The 12,041-nt window shown below is 38.1% G+C and overlaps 1 protein-coding gene across 3 annotated transcripts in view; it reads right to left on the bottom strand.

Moving 5' to 3' along the window:
- Positions 1-3,070: 3,070 nt before the first annotated feature.
- LOC106594265 (receptor-type tyrosine-protein phosphatase epsilon) overlaps positions 3,071-12,041 on the bottom strand; it is a 56,144-nt gene continuing 47,173 nt past the window's right edge. For all 3 annotated transcript variants that reach the window (XM_045687672.2, XM_045687670.2, XM_045687674.2), the window contains 10 exons: positions 10,269-10,432; positions 9,945-10,080; positions 9,442-9,591; positions 8,928-9,021; positions 7,392-7,468; positions 7,059-7,193; positions 5,900-6,025; positions 5,129-5,280; positions 4,253-4,388; positions 3,071-3,493 (listed from right to left, as the gene is read on the bottom strand). In XM_045687672.2, the coding sequence (XP_045543628.1) occupies positions 3,419-3,493; positions 4,253-4,388; positions 5,129-5,280; positions 5,900-6,025; positions 7,059-7,193; positions 7,392-7,468; positions 8,928-9,021; positions 9,442-9,591; positions 9,945-10,080; positions 10,269-10,432 (1,245 nt within the window). In that variant the 3' untranslated portion in view covers positions 3,071-3,418. The remainder of the gene's footprint in view (positions 3,494-4,252; positions 4,389-5,128; positions 5,281-5,899; positions 6,026-7,058; positions 7,194-7,391; positions 7,469-8,927; positions 9,022-9,441; positions 9,592-9,944; positions 10,081-10,268; positions 10,433-12,041) is intronic.

The following is a 12,041-nucleotide window of genomic DNA, read 5'->3' on the forward strand; positions in this document are numbered from 1 at the left end:
ACTTGCCTAACTGGTTAAATAAAGGTGAAATATATATATATATTTTTAAATGTAACAATCCCCTCTCCAACCTGTACGTAACAGTCCCCTCTCCAACCGGTATACTGTATGTAACAGTCCCCTCTCCAACCTGTATGTAACAGTCCCCTCTCCAACCTGTATACTGTATGTAACAGTCCCCTCTCCAACCTGTATACTGTATGTAACATCCCCTCTCCAACCTGTATGTAACAGTCCCCTCTCCAACCTGTATGTAACAGTCCCCTCTCCAACCTGTATGTAGCAGTCCCCTCTCCAACCTGTATACTGTATGTAACAGTCCCCTCTCCAACCTGTATGTAGCAGTCCCCTCTCCAACCTGTATACTGTATGTAACAGTCCCCTCTCCAACCTGTATACTGTATGTAACAGTCCCCTATCCAACCTGTATGCTGTATGTAACAGTCCCCTCTCCAACCTGTATACTGTATGTAACGGTCACCTCTTCAACCTGTATACTGTATGTAACAGTCCCCTCTCCAACCTGTATGTAACAGTCCCCTCTCCAACCTGTATACTGTATGTAACAGTCCCCTCTCCAACCTGTATACTGTATGTAGCAGTCCCCTCTCCAACCTGTATGTAACAGTCCCCTCTCCAACCTGTATGTAACAGTCCCCTCTCCAACCTGTATGTAACAGTCCCCTCTCCAACCTGCATGCTGTATGTAGCAGTCCCCTCTCCAACCTGTATGTAACAGTCCCCTCTCCAACCTGTATACTGTATGTAACAGTCCCCTCTCCAACCTGTATGTAACAGTCCCCTCTCCAACCTGTATACTGTATGTAACAGTCCCCTCTCCAACCTGTATGTAACAGTCCCCTCTCCAACAGTTTTATTTTATTTTTACATTTAACCTTTATTTAACTAGCCAAGTCAGTTAAAAACAAATTCTTATTTACAATGACGGCCTACCCCGGCCAAACCCGGATGGTGCGCCGCCCTATGGGACTCCCAATCATGGCCGGATGTGATGAAGCCTGTATTCGAACCAGGGACTGCAGTGACACCTCTTGCACTGAGATGCAGTGCCTTAGACCACTTTGCCACTCTGGAGCAATATAGGATCATTCAACTTAACAGTGACATCTACTGGTTTACATAAATCATAATATGCCCCTTCTTCACCACTAGATGGCAGTGTTGAATCACATAGAAGTAAATTGACAGGTTTTTCAATGAATTTAATATAGCAACGGCATTTAAAAGACATTGAGAATCCAAGAGAGGGAGACAATGAAAAGCAGAAAACTAAAGATGAAGAGGTGTGACCTGAAAACACCCTCCTTCATCTTCATCAAACAACAAGAGAGAAAGAAAGAGAGAGAGAGAGCGAGAGAGAGCAAGAGAGAGAGAAAGAGAGAGAGAAAGAGAGAGAGAAAGAGAGAGCGAGAGAGAGCAAGAGAGAGAGAAAGAGAGAGAGAGAGAGAGAGAGAGAGAGACAGAGAGAGAGACAGAGAGAGAGAGAGACAGAGAGAGAAAGAGAGAGAGCGATGGAGAGAGAGAGAAAGAAAGAGAGATAGAGATAAAGAGAAAGAGAGATAGCGAGAGAAAGAGAGAGATAGAGAGAGAGACAGAGAGAGATAGAGATAGAGAGAGAAAGAGAAAGAGAAAGAGAGAGAGAGATTATGTTGGGCCATTCCTCCAGAACAACAACTCTCATCTGACAAAGCATCCAACAATTCCATATTCCCAACTATTAAACATCCCTGTTCACTGTGTATCAGACATGGTTAGTTCATCCTCCCGTTGTATCAACATGTCATAAAGAAACAGAGGGGTGTGTATGTGGGCTTCTGGGCCCTTGGCATTCAGGTGGATTGATTTCACATTCCTATACAAAGGGAGCCCTTATAAAACTGGTATTGAAGCACTGCTGGAGTTCATGAGGTAATGTTTCGTTGGGGAAACCTCCTGTCCTAATCTTTCACAACAATGCAAATGGTGTAATGACATAATGAGGATAATTGTATTTCATGAGATTGGTGGTAGCCAGTATACTATAACAGCACTGAGGTCTGAATACTAAGCTATGGCATTTACATGGATATATAATTAACAGATTGAGGATCGTTATTTTAAATAAATATGCCCATCTTTTGTGTTTTTTTTTTTTTTTTTTTAAATGTATTTATATTTGTGTTCGAGTTCATTTAGATGCACTTCCGTTAAATCTTTTAATTTTACAGGTCACACTGACTGTTGCGTCAGATCAGAATGAATTGTGTTTTAAGTCCTATAGTTATTTTGGCAACTGCATCAGCAGACACCTTCCTATTAGGTCAAATAATACACGTCACTTTTAAAAGATATGTACAGTTCAGGACTGCATACATTTAAATATGTATCCCACTGCTATTAAAGCAATACACATGAATATACACATGATGACTGTATCTTTTCAGATTGAACATCTTTGACATAATGTATCTGTAATACTCCTTGCTGGTATGCTCGGTGATGTACATGTGCTTCAGAATATGTCCAGTGGCTTTAGCTAAATATTTGCCGCCGTGGAGAGACAAATAAAAAAAAACTGCAGTATGGACGTATTAGTACTACTGATTTGATTAGTACTACTGTGTTACTGGTACTTTGTTATTATATGTGTAGTTGCATATTGATTTGCTGAACTGAAGTAGGCTACTACTTCCATCAGGTTAATGGAAACTAATTCTTACAATTCCTTATAATGTTGTTTTAAACGCACCTTGTAACTTGATATCCTTACTTTGCATATATTTTTTTTGTGTTCTTGATATTGTGCCTCAAAATACTTGCATTGTAAAGACCCTAATATATATTTTTTTTAAAAGGGGTTATTTCCAATTAAATAAAATATAGATGAGATATCACCTCTAGTCACAGATAGAAGGCATCAATATATGTCAGAATATCTTAATAATGTTCACATAACGTTCTTAGAATGCAATAAATGGAAGGCCTGCAACAATACATAAAACATTTACAATAGCTCCACTTTCAAAGGAAACATTACACGTATGGTCAAAGCCAAAATAAACACTCAGTCTGAATAAACAAGATTTTTTAACAAAAGTACAGTATCATACAACAACTAAAATATGTGAATAAAGAGACTCAAGGTTAAAAAAAAACACTTGAATTTCATTACAAAATAATTATTATACATGATGTGAAATATACATTATTAATCTTACATTTTGGCATTTACAAATTTTTCGTCCATTGACATACAGTATATTACAGCGAGGGATGGAGTTTTAGTTACAGTAAGGACAAGTGCATAGCAAAATAGAAAACCATTTAATCCTTCTAAGGACATAACACAAAGCCTGACCGACTGGTATTTCAAAAACAACATTTGAACATAAAATATGTTTGTAAGGCATATATTTCATCATTTAAAATTGGCATAGTCTGAGAAAATGTCCACAAAGTCTTGTACCACCCGGTAGCAGAAGTCGTATTGTTCCTGGGGAAAGAATTTGAGAACCATCAGGGAGAATTCTAAATACGAGTCTGGTGAACTAACATGTAAATGTTCAACGTGTAATGTCGATGTTTTATGTGTAATGTCGGTTTTATGTGTAATGTCGATGTTTTATGTGTAATGTTGGTTTTATGTGTAATGTTGATGTTTTATGTGTAATGTCGGTTTTATGTGTAATGTCGATGTTTTATGTGTAATGTCGATGTTTTATGTGTAATGTCGATGTTTTATGTGTAATGTCGGTTTTATGTGTAATGTCGGTTTTATGTGTAATGTCGATGTTTTATGTGTAATGTCGATGTTTTATGTGTAATGTCGATGTTTTATGTGTAATGTCGGTTTTATGTGTAATGTCGATGTTTTATGTGTAATGTCGATGTTTTATGTGTAATGTCGATGTTTTATGTGTAATGTCGATGTTTTATGTGTAATGTCGGTTTTATGTGTAATGTCGATGTTTTATGTGTAATGTCGATGTTTTATGTGTAATGTCGATGTTTTATGTGTAATGTCGATGTTTTATGTCCGTTTTGATCATTTTAATGTAAGCCAGAGCACCAAAGACAAATATCCATTCTGTGTAAACTTAATGGACAATAAATTATTATATTATCTATTAAATGGCATTGGGACCGATAGATACTTGGTCAATTATGATGTGTGGCCAAACTATGTTAAAATATTGGATTCTTTGGAATTGAAAACAGGTTGACAAACGGTGATTTGTGTCAAAGTCCTCACCACGGTCTGGACCATATGTGGTCTCTGCATCCGTAAACTCTTCACCGTCTGGAAGACGTCTAGCAGGCCCTCGGCCTTGACCCGCTCCAGGATATTGCTCAGTGCAATGAACGTACCTGTTCGCCCTGCACCAGCACTACACAACAGAACGTTAAAGAAAAACAGTGACTTTGGGGTTTTGTGACTGTTGTAATGGGTTGCTAGTAACAGTAACAGTCTTGCATAACGAATGCTCAACAAACTATACAAGTAAAAAAGTGTTACCAAAGTAACAGTAAATGTGTGATAAAGAATTGTTATGAAGTAACAGTAAATGTGTAATAAAGTGTTACCAAAGTAACAGTAAATGTGTAATAAAGTGTTACCGAAGTAACAGTAAATATGTAATAAAGTGTTACCAAAGTAACAGTAAATGTGTAATAAAGTGTTACCAAAGTAACAGTAAATGTGTAATAAAGTGTTACCGAAGTAACAGTAAATATGTAATAAAGTGTTACCAAAGTAACAGTAAATGTGTAATAAAGTGTTACCAAAGTAACAGTAAATGTGTAATAAAGTGTTACCAAAGTAACAGTAAATGTGTAATAAAGTGTTACCAAAGTAACAGTAAATATGTAATAAAGTGTTACCGAAGTAACAGTAAATATGTAATAAAGTGTTACCAAAGTAACAGTAAATGTGTAATAAAGTGTTACCAAAGTAACAGTAAATGTGTAATAAAGTGTTACCAAAGTAACAGTAAATGTGTAATAAAGAATTGTTATGAAGTACATTTAAAGTGGTATAAAAGTGTTACTTAGGTAACAGTGAAGTGTAAAAGTGTTACCAAAGTAACATATTCCCCCACATGGTGATAAGGGCCAGAGTCTTAGCTACCTGCAGTGTACGATGATGGGATGGTTTCCTGACTGCTGTTGCTGTCTCTGCACCGAGGCGATGATGTCGATCATTCCTTTCCCTTCGGCTGGGATCCCGATCTCTGGCCAGCCGTGAAAGTGGAAGTGGCGGACCAGACGTGTCTGCTTATCCTGAAACATGGAAACCCAGGTTTGGAAAGACAATGTAGCTGTCAGGATGCTCATTGAGCAACATGCTAGGTTTGGACAGATCATTTAGCATTGGGAGCTAATTTTAGGAACATGCTAGGTTTGGACAGATCATTTAGCATTGGGAGCTAATTTTAGCAACATGCTAGGTTTGGACAGATCATTTAGCATTGGGAGCTTATTTTAGCAACATGCTAGGTTTGGACAAATCATTTAGCATTGGGAGCTAATTTTAGCAACATGCTAGGTTTGGACAGATCATTTAGCATTGGGAGCTAATTTTAGCAACATGCTAGGTTTGGACAGACCATTTAGCATTGGGAGCTCATTTTAGCAAATTTTTGCAATTTGCTAAGTTTTAGAAAGATAGTTTAGCGTTTGGGATGCACATTTTTGCAATACGCTAGTTTCTCGTGATGACTGTTAACGTCTAATTTGGGTTGAGGGTTACAAGATTAGCAATATGCTAACATGACAAACACTTTATTGCTGTGATTAATCATGGACTCCTCTAGAGGTAAGAAGAAGGTTAAGGTTAATGTCTCAATAAACTATTGCTTTAAGTCCTTCACTACCTCAGGGTATTTCCATGGAAACTTACTGGTCCGTAGGTGAGTACCAGATCCCGTACACTGAAGGTGTCACACACAGTGTCTCCCTTCATCTCTACAGTGTAGTCTCCATAGGTCACTGAGTCCTCTGTGGGCCAGTACTGGAAACACTTGTCCTGCAGGAGACACAGTCAGGAGATTAAGACTGAGTACTGGATAGCATAGTGATTCCATTACCATCAAATAAGAGAAGACATGTTCACGAACAGTAGCCTAGTACAATATTACAATAACTCAAAACATGTAAGAACAGTAGCCTAGTACAATATTACAATAACTCAAAACATGTAAGAACAGTAGCCTAGTACAATATTACAATAACTCAAAACATGTAAGAACAGTAGCCAGTACAATATTACAATAACTCAAACAAAACATGTAAGAACAGTAGCCTAGTACAATATTACAATAACTCAAACAAAACATGTAAGAACAGCAGCCTAGTACAATATTACAATAACTCAAACAAAACATGTAAGAACAGCAGCCTAGTACAATATTACAATAACTCAAAACATGTAAGAACAGTAGCCAGTACAATATTACAATAACTCAAAACATGTAATAACAGTAGCCTAGTACAATATTACAATAACTCAACACATGTAAGAACAGTAGCCAGTAGAATATTACAATAACTCAAACAAAACATGTAAGAACAGCAGCCTAGTACAATATTACAATAACTCAAACAAAACATGTAAGAACAGTAGCCAGTACAATATTACAATAACTCAAAACATGTAAGAACAGTAGCCAGTACAATATTACAATGACTCAAAACATGTAAGAACAGTAGCCAGTACAATATTACAATAACTCAAAACATGTAAGAACAGTAGCCTAGTACAATATTACAATAACTCAAACAAAACATGTAAGAACAGCAGCCTAGTACAATATTACAATAACTCAAATAAAACATGTAAGAACAGCAGCCTAGTACAATATTACAATAACTCAAACAAAACATGTAAGAACAGCAGCCTAGTACAATATTACAATAACTCAAAACAAAGAGGTCCTAGTTTTGGATCCTTGCTAGCAGTAGACAACTGAGATGCAGTAGTTAATAAGTGAATAGCATAGAGATATATAATATAATATGAATTGTTTAAATGATATTTCTTTGATGAATGTCCTTCCTACCTGCTCCCTCTCCTGTAGTTCAGTCAGCATGACGATGGAGTGACACTTCCACTCCCAGGCCATCCTCCAGTAGTCCTCTACCGTGTGAGATAAAGGACCCTGGGTCGCTATGAAGTAGTCCTTCTGCCTGTAGCCCTGAGGACACCCCACCACAGTATACAGTACAGTCATTACCACCATGTCAGACAGGTACAACTTCCTTGAAACTTTGCAGATTGCAGCGTATGAATATATACTTCAAATATACCGCAAAAAAAACTAACTGTCAACAAATATGACGTTGATTCACGTTTATTAATTGATGTAGTAGTGAGTTTTGTAATGTTTACTTACATCTATAAATGATGCATTGATGTAGTCAGTAAACTCTTGACCTCTTCTCATGGACATAATCACTCTGTTGAAGTCATCTGAAAAATAAATTCAAGATTCAAATTCATATTAAAACGGGAGATAACTACAAAAGACAGTATACAGAGTATAACAATCACATAGCATTGCAACTCAATCTCCAGATAAAAAATAACCCCCTTCATCGTAACTGCAGAATAACGACATGGGATGGCGTTTTAATTTCGCTGCACTTTTTTTTAACATATTTTAGCTGTCAGAGACAAACTGTGCAAAAGTGAAGGCATTCATTCTGAGCCCAATGGACCCTGGTCTAAAGTAGTGCACTAAATAGGGAATAGGGTGCTATTTGAGATGCACACAAAAAGGCTCCTCCAGATCCATTTCTCTAACACTATTTACAAGATGAGAGGCAGGCAATGAAAAAACGCATCACTCAACCTAAAGAACAGCAAAAAACAATGAGCGTTTTTATCAGATAAATCAACAAGACGACTGGCTAAAATATTTCTCAATGTCAGTCCCACGCATCAAGGTTTAAATATATGACTACCAAATATGAAAAGATGGTTTAGGTTAGGGTTAAGGTTTGGGATAGGGTCAAAAATGTATGATTTTAAAATGAGTTCCAAGCACTGGGATTAAACCCGCGATCTTTGGAGCCGTAGCTATCGCCTAGCAAGGCGCGGTGCCTACTAGATGGTAACAGGGACTCACGTCGCCCCCTAGTGGACGTTAGGAAACTGCCATGGAAATAAACGTTACTGTAATTTCACCCTTTCCATTACACCAACACACATCTTAATTCACTAAAGGAGCGGCCCTAACGGCCCTAACATCGAATGGTCTGAGGAAAAAGCAGATGAACAGGGGTAGAAGGAATTGGATCATCTGTGATGCTGTCACTGTTGATTTATGAATAGATCACCCATATTAGATGCCTAAAAGCCAGCGTCTCAAATGGCACCCTATTCCCTATATAGTGCACTACTTTTGACCACAGCCCTATGGACCATAGTCAGAAGTAGTGCACTAAATAGGGAATAGGGTGCCATTTGAGATGCACACAAAAAGGCTCCTCCAGATCCATTTCCCAAACACTATTTACAAAATGAGAGGCAGGAAATGAAAAAACGCATCACTCAACCTAAAGAACAGCAAAAACAAATTGTGTTTTTATCAGATAAAACAACAAGACAACTGGCTAAAATATCTCTCGATGTCAGTCCCATGCATCAAGGTTTAAATATATGAATATCAAATATGAAAAATAACATATACAATGGATTTCCCTGGCTATTTCTGCACGAATGCAATTTAGGTGAGAGAAGCAAGGGAATAAGGGATTTGATAATATCTCTCGTTTCGTTCTAAAAGGGGTTATGAACACAATATAATCTGTGGGTCACAATCTGTCTGTCACAAGTTAAAGAATAGCGCATGACGTAATGTAGTGCTACTCTGGGACAGCAGATCTCATTCAGCTTGTTGTGTTGGAACTTTTCCGGCATTACTTACATGGAATAATCTGGAGCACTCTGTTCTTCTTCATGTTGGCAGGGAGATTTCCCATCCTCATGTTCTCCTTCATTATCCGCATGTTGGTCAGTTTCTGGACGATAAGAGAGGTGGTGTCAGGGTGTAAATGTACACAAAGAAGACATTACATTTTTACCTTTATTTAACTAGGCAAGTCAGTTAAGAACAAATTCTTAGTTACAATGATGCCCCCCCCCCCCTCCCCCCCGGCCAAACCCTCCCCCGGCCAAACCCTCCCCTATCCCGGACGACGCTGGGCCAATTGTGCGCCGCCCTATGGGACTCCCGATCACAGCCGGTTGTGACACAACCGGGCCACTCGGGAGGCCCAAAAATAAGGGCAATGCAAACTAATATAGAATAATTTATACACGATGCCCACAATTGCTATTATAAGCATACATAGACGTTCAAGGATTCTAAACTGCATGTAGCAAAGGGCTATATCTTATCAACTACAACCCTGTCAGAGAGACAGGACCCTGGCTCTCACTTTGAACTCTTCCTCCAGGCCGACCCTGTCGAAGGGGGCGTGGGTGTTGTGGAGTTTGTGCAGGTGTCCTTCCAGAGATGACACGTCCAGTTCTGTGTCTCCGTAGAGGTAGTATTCCAACAGGGCCTGGTAGATGAACGAGTACTGAATCTGGAGACCACAGAGGAAGACAAACACACATTTAGAGCACTAGAACAATAGGAATGAAAGTCCATACACTTTGATAATTGCTTCCAAAAGAAGAAGCTGAAGAAGAAGCAGAAGAAGAAGCAGAAGCAGCAGAAGAAGAAGAGATCAAGTGTGGTGTTCCACAGGGATAGATTCTTGGACCTCTATATTTTCTAGTTTACATTACAAATACATATTTACAACACTATAGTAGTAGGAAGGACAATGCTTACTTTTGGACAGTTGCTAGTCCTGGTACTAAGAGAAACATAGACTGATGATGCATTGCATGAAATAGTGTTGTGACCCTGTTGTTTTGAGCCTACGGTACTCACGTCTGTCTGTACAAGCTGTGAGCGCTGGTCTCGTATCTTGGACACAAAACCAAAGACGTCAATCTTCTGCTCTTGGTGCATCATGTCAATCACGCCGTCGATCACAATGAAGGTCCCTGTCCTTCCCACACCAGCACTGCAGAGACAAAGAACAGAGAAGACCAAGGAGTCAACTACTCTATCTAGCATCTGAGAATCATAGCATGACAGTTAGATCTCTCTCTCTCTCTCCCTAAAGATAGGTGGGGAAGTAACCTTCATGTTACTATGTACAGTACAACAGTTGAAATGTGTCTAAAAGACTGCATCTCCAGTATAAAGTACCTGCAGTGAACCACGATGGGACCAGCGAAGGAGGAGTTGACCGTCTTGACTTTCTTGAGGAACTTGAGCATGCCGATGGGGGAAAAGGGCACCCCAAAATCAGGCCAGCTGGTGAAGTGGAGCTGGGTGACCAGCCTGGAGGGCTTGGTGCCGTCACTGGCCTGCTACAGGAGAGGACACACAGAGCAGACATACAGAATCATTACTATAAACCAGATACTACCTAGAGTCATTACTACAAACCAGATACTACATAGAGTCATTACTATAAACCAAGTACTACCTAGAGTCATTACCATAAACCAGATACTACCTAGAGTCATTACTATAAACCAGATACTACAAAGAGTCATTACTATAAACCAGATACTACATAGAGTCATTACTACAAACCAGATACTACATAGAGTCATTACTATAAACCAGATACTACCTAGAGTCATTACTATAAACCAGATACTACCTAGAGTCATTACTATAAACCAAATACTACCTAGAGTCATTACTATAAACCAGATACTACCTAGAGTCATTACTATAAACCAGATACTACATAGAGGCATTACTATAAACCAGGTACTACATAGAGTCATTACTATAAACCAGATACTACCTAGAGTCATTACTATAAACCAGATACTACATAGAGTCATTACTATAAACCAGATACTACATAGAGTCATTACTACAAACCAGATACTACATAGAGTCATTACTATAAACCAGATACTACCTAGAGTCATTACTATAAACCAGATACTACCTAGAGTCATTACTATAAACCAAATACTACCTAGAGTCATTACTATAAACCTGATACTACATAGAGTCATTACTATAAACCAGATACTACATAGAGTCATTTCTATAAACCAGGTACTACACAGAGTCATTACTATAAACCAGATACTACATAGAGTCATTACTATGAACCAGATACTACATAGAGGCATTACTATAAACCAGGTACTACATAGAGTCATTACTATAAACCAGGTACTACATAGAGTCGTTACTATAAACCAGGTACTACATAGAGGCATTACTATAAACCAGATAGTACACAGAGTCATTACTATAAACCAGGTACTACATAGAGTCATTACCATAAACCAGGTACTACACAGAGTCATTACTATAAACCTGATACTACATACAGAGTCATTACTATAAATCAGATACTACCTAGAGTCATTACTATAAACCAGATACTACATAGAGTCATTACTATAAACCAGGTACTACATAGAGTCATTACTATAAACCAGATACTACATAGAGTCATTACTATAAACCAGATACTACATAGAGTCATTACTATAAACCAGATACTACATAGAGTCATTACTATAAACCAGATACTACATAGAGTCATTACTATAAACCAGATACTACATAGAGTCATTACTATAAACCAGGTACTACCTAGAGTCATTACTATAAACCAGGTACTACATAGAGTCATTACTATAAACCAGATAGTACACAGAGTCATTACTATAAACCAGATACTCCATAGAGTCATTACTATAAACCAAATACTACATAGTCATTACTATAAACCAGGTACTACATAGTCATTACTATAAACCAGATACTACATAGAGTCATTACTATAAACCAAATACTACATAGAGTCATTCTCAGCAACAAAAGAGTGATCAAATTATAATCCTTCATCTGTAGTCTACTCTATTCACACGACACAAAAAAACACACACACAGTTTACAGCACATCTTTTAAGTTTGTATGTCCATCAGTGTTGTGGAGGT

The sequence above is a fragment of the Salmo salar genome, chromosome 01, assembly GCF_965601325.2.
Source record: "Salmo salar chromosome 01, fSalSal1, whole genome shotgun sequence".
NCBI lineage: Eukaryota > Metazoa > Chordata > Actinopteri > Salmoniformes > Salmonidae > Salmo > Salmo salar.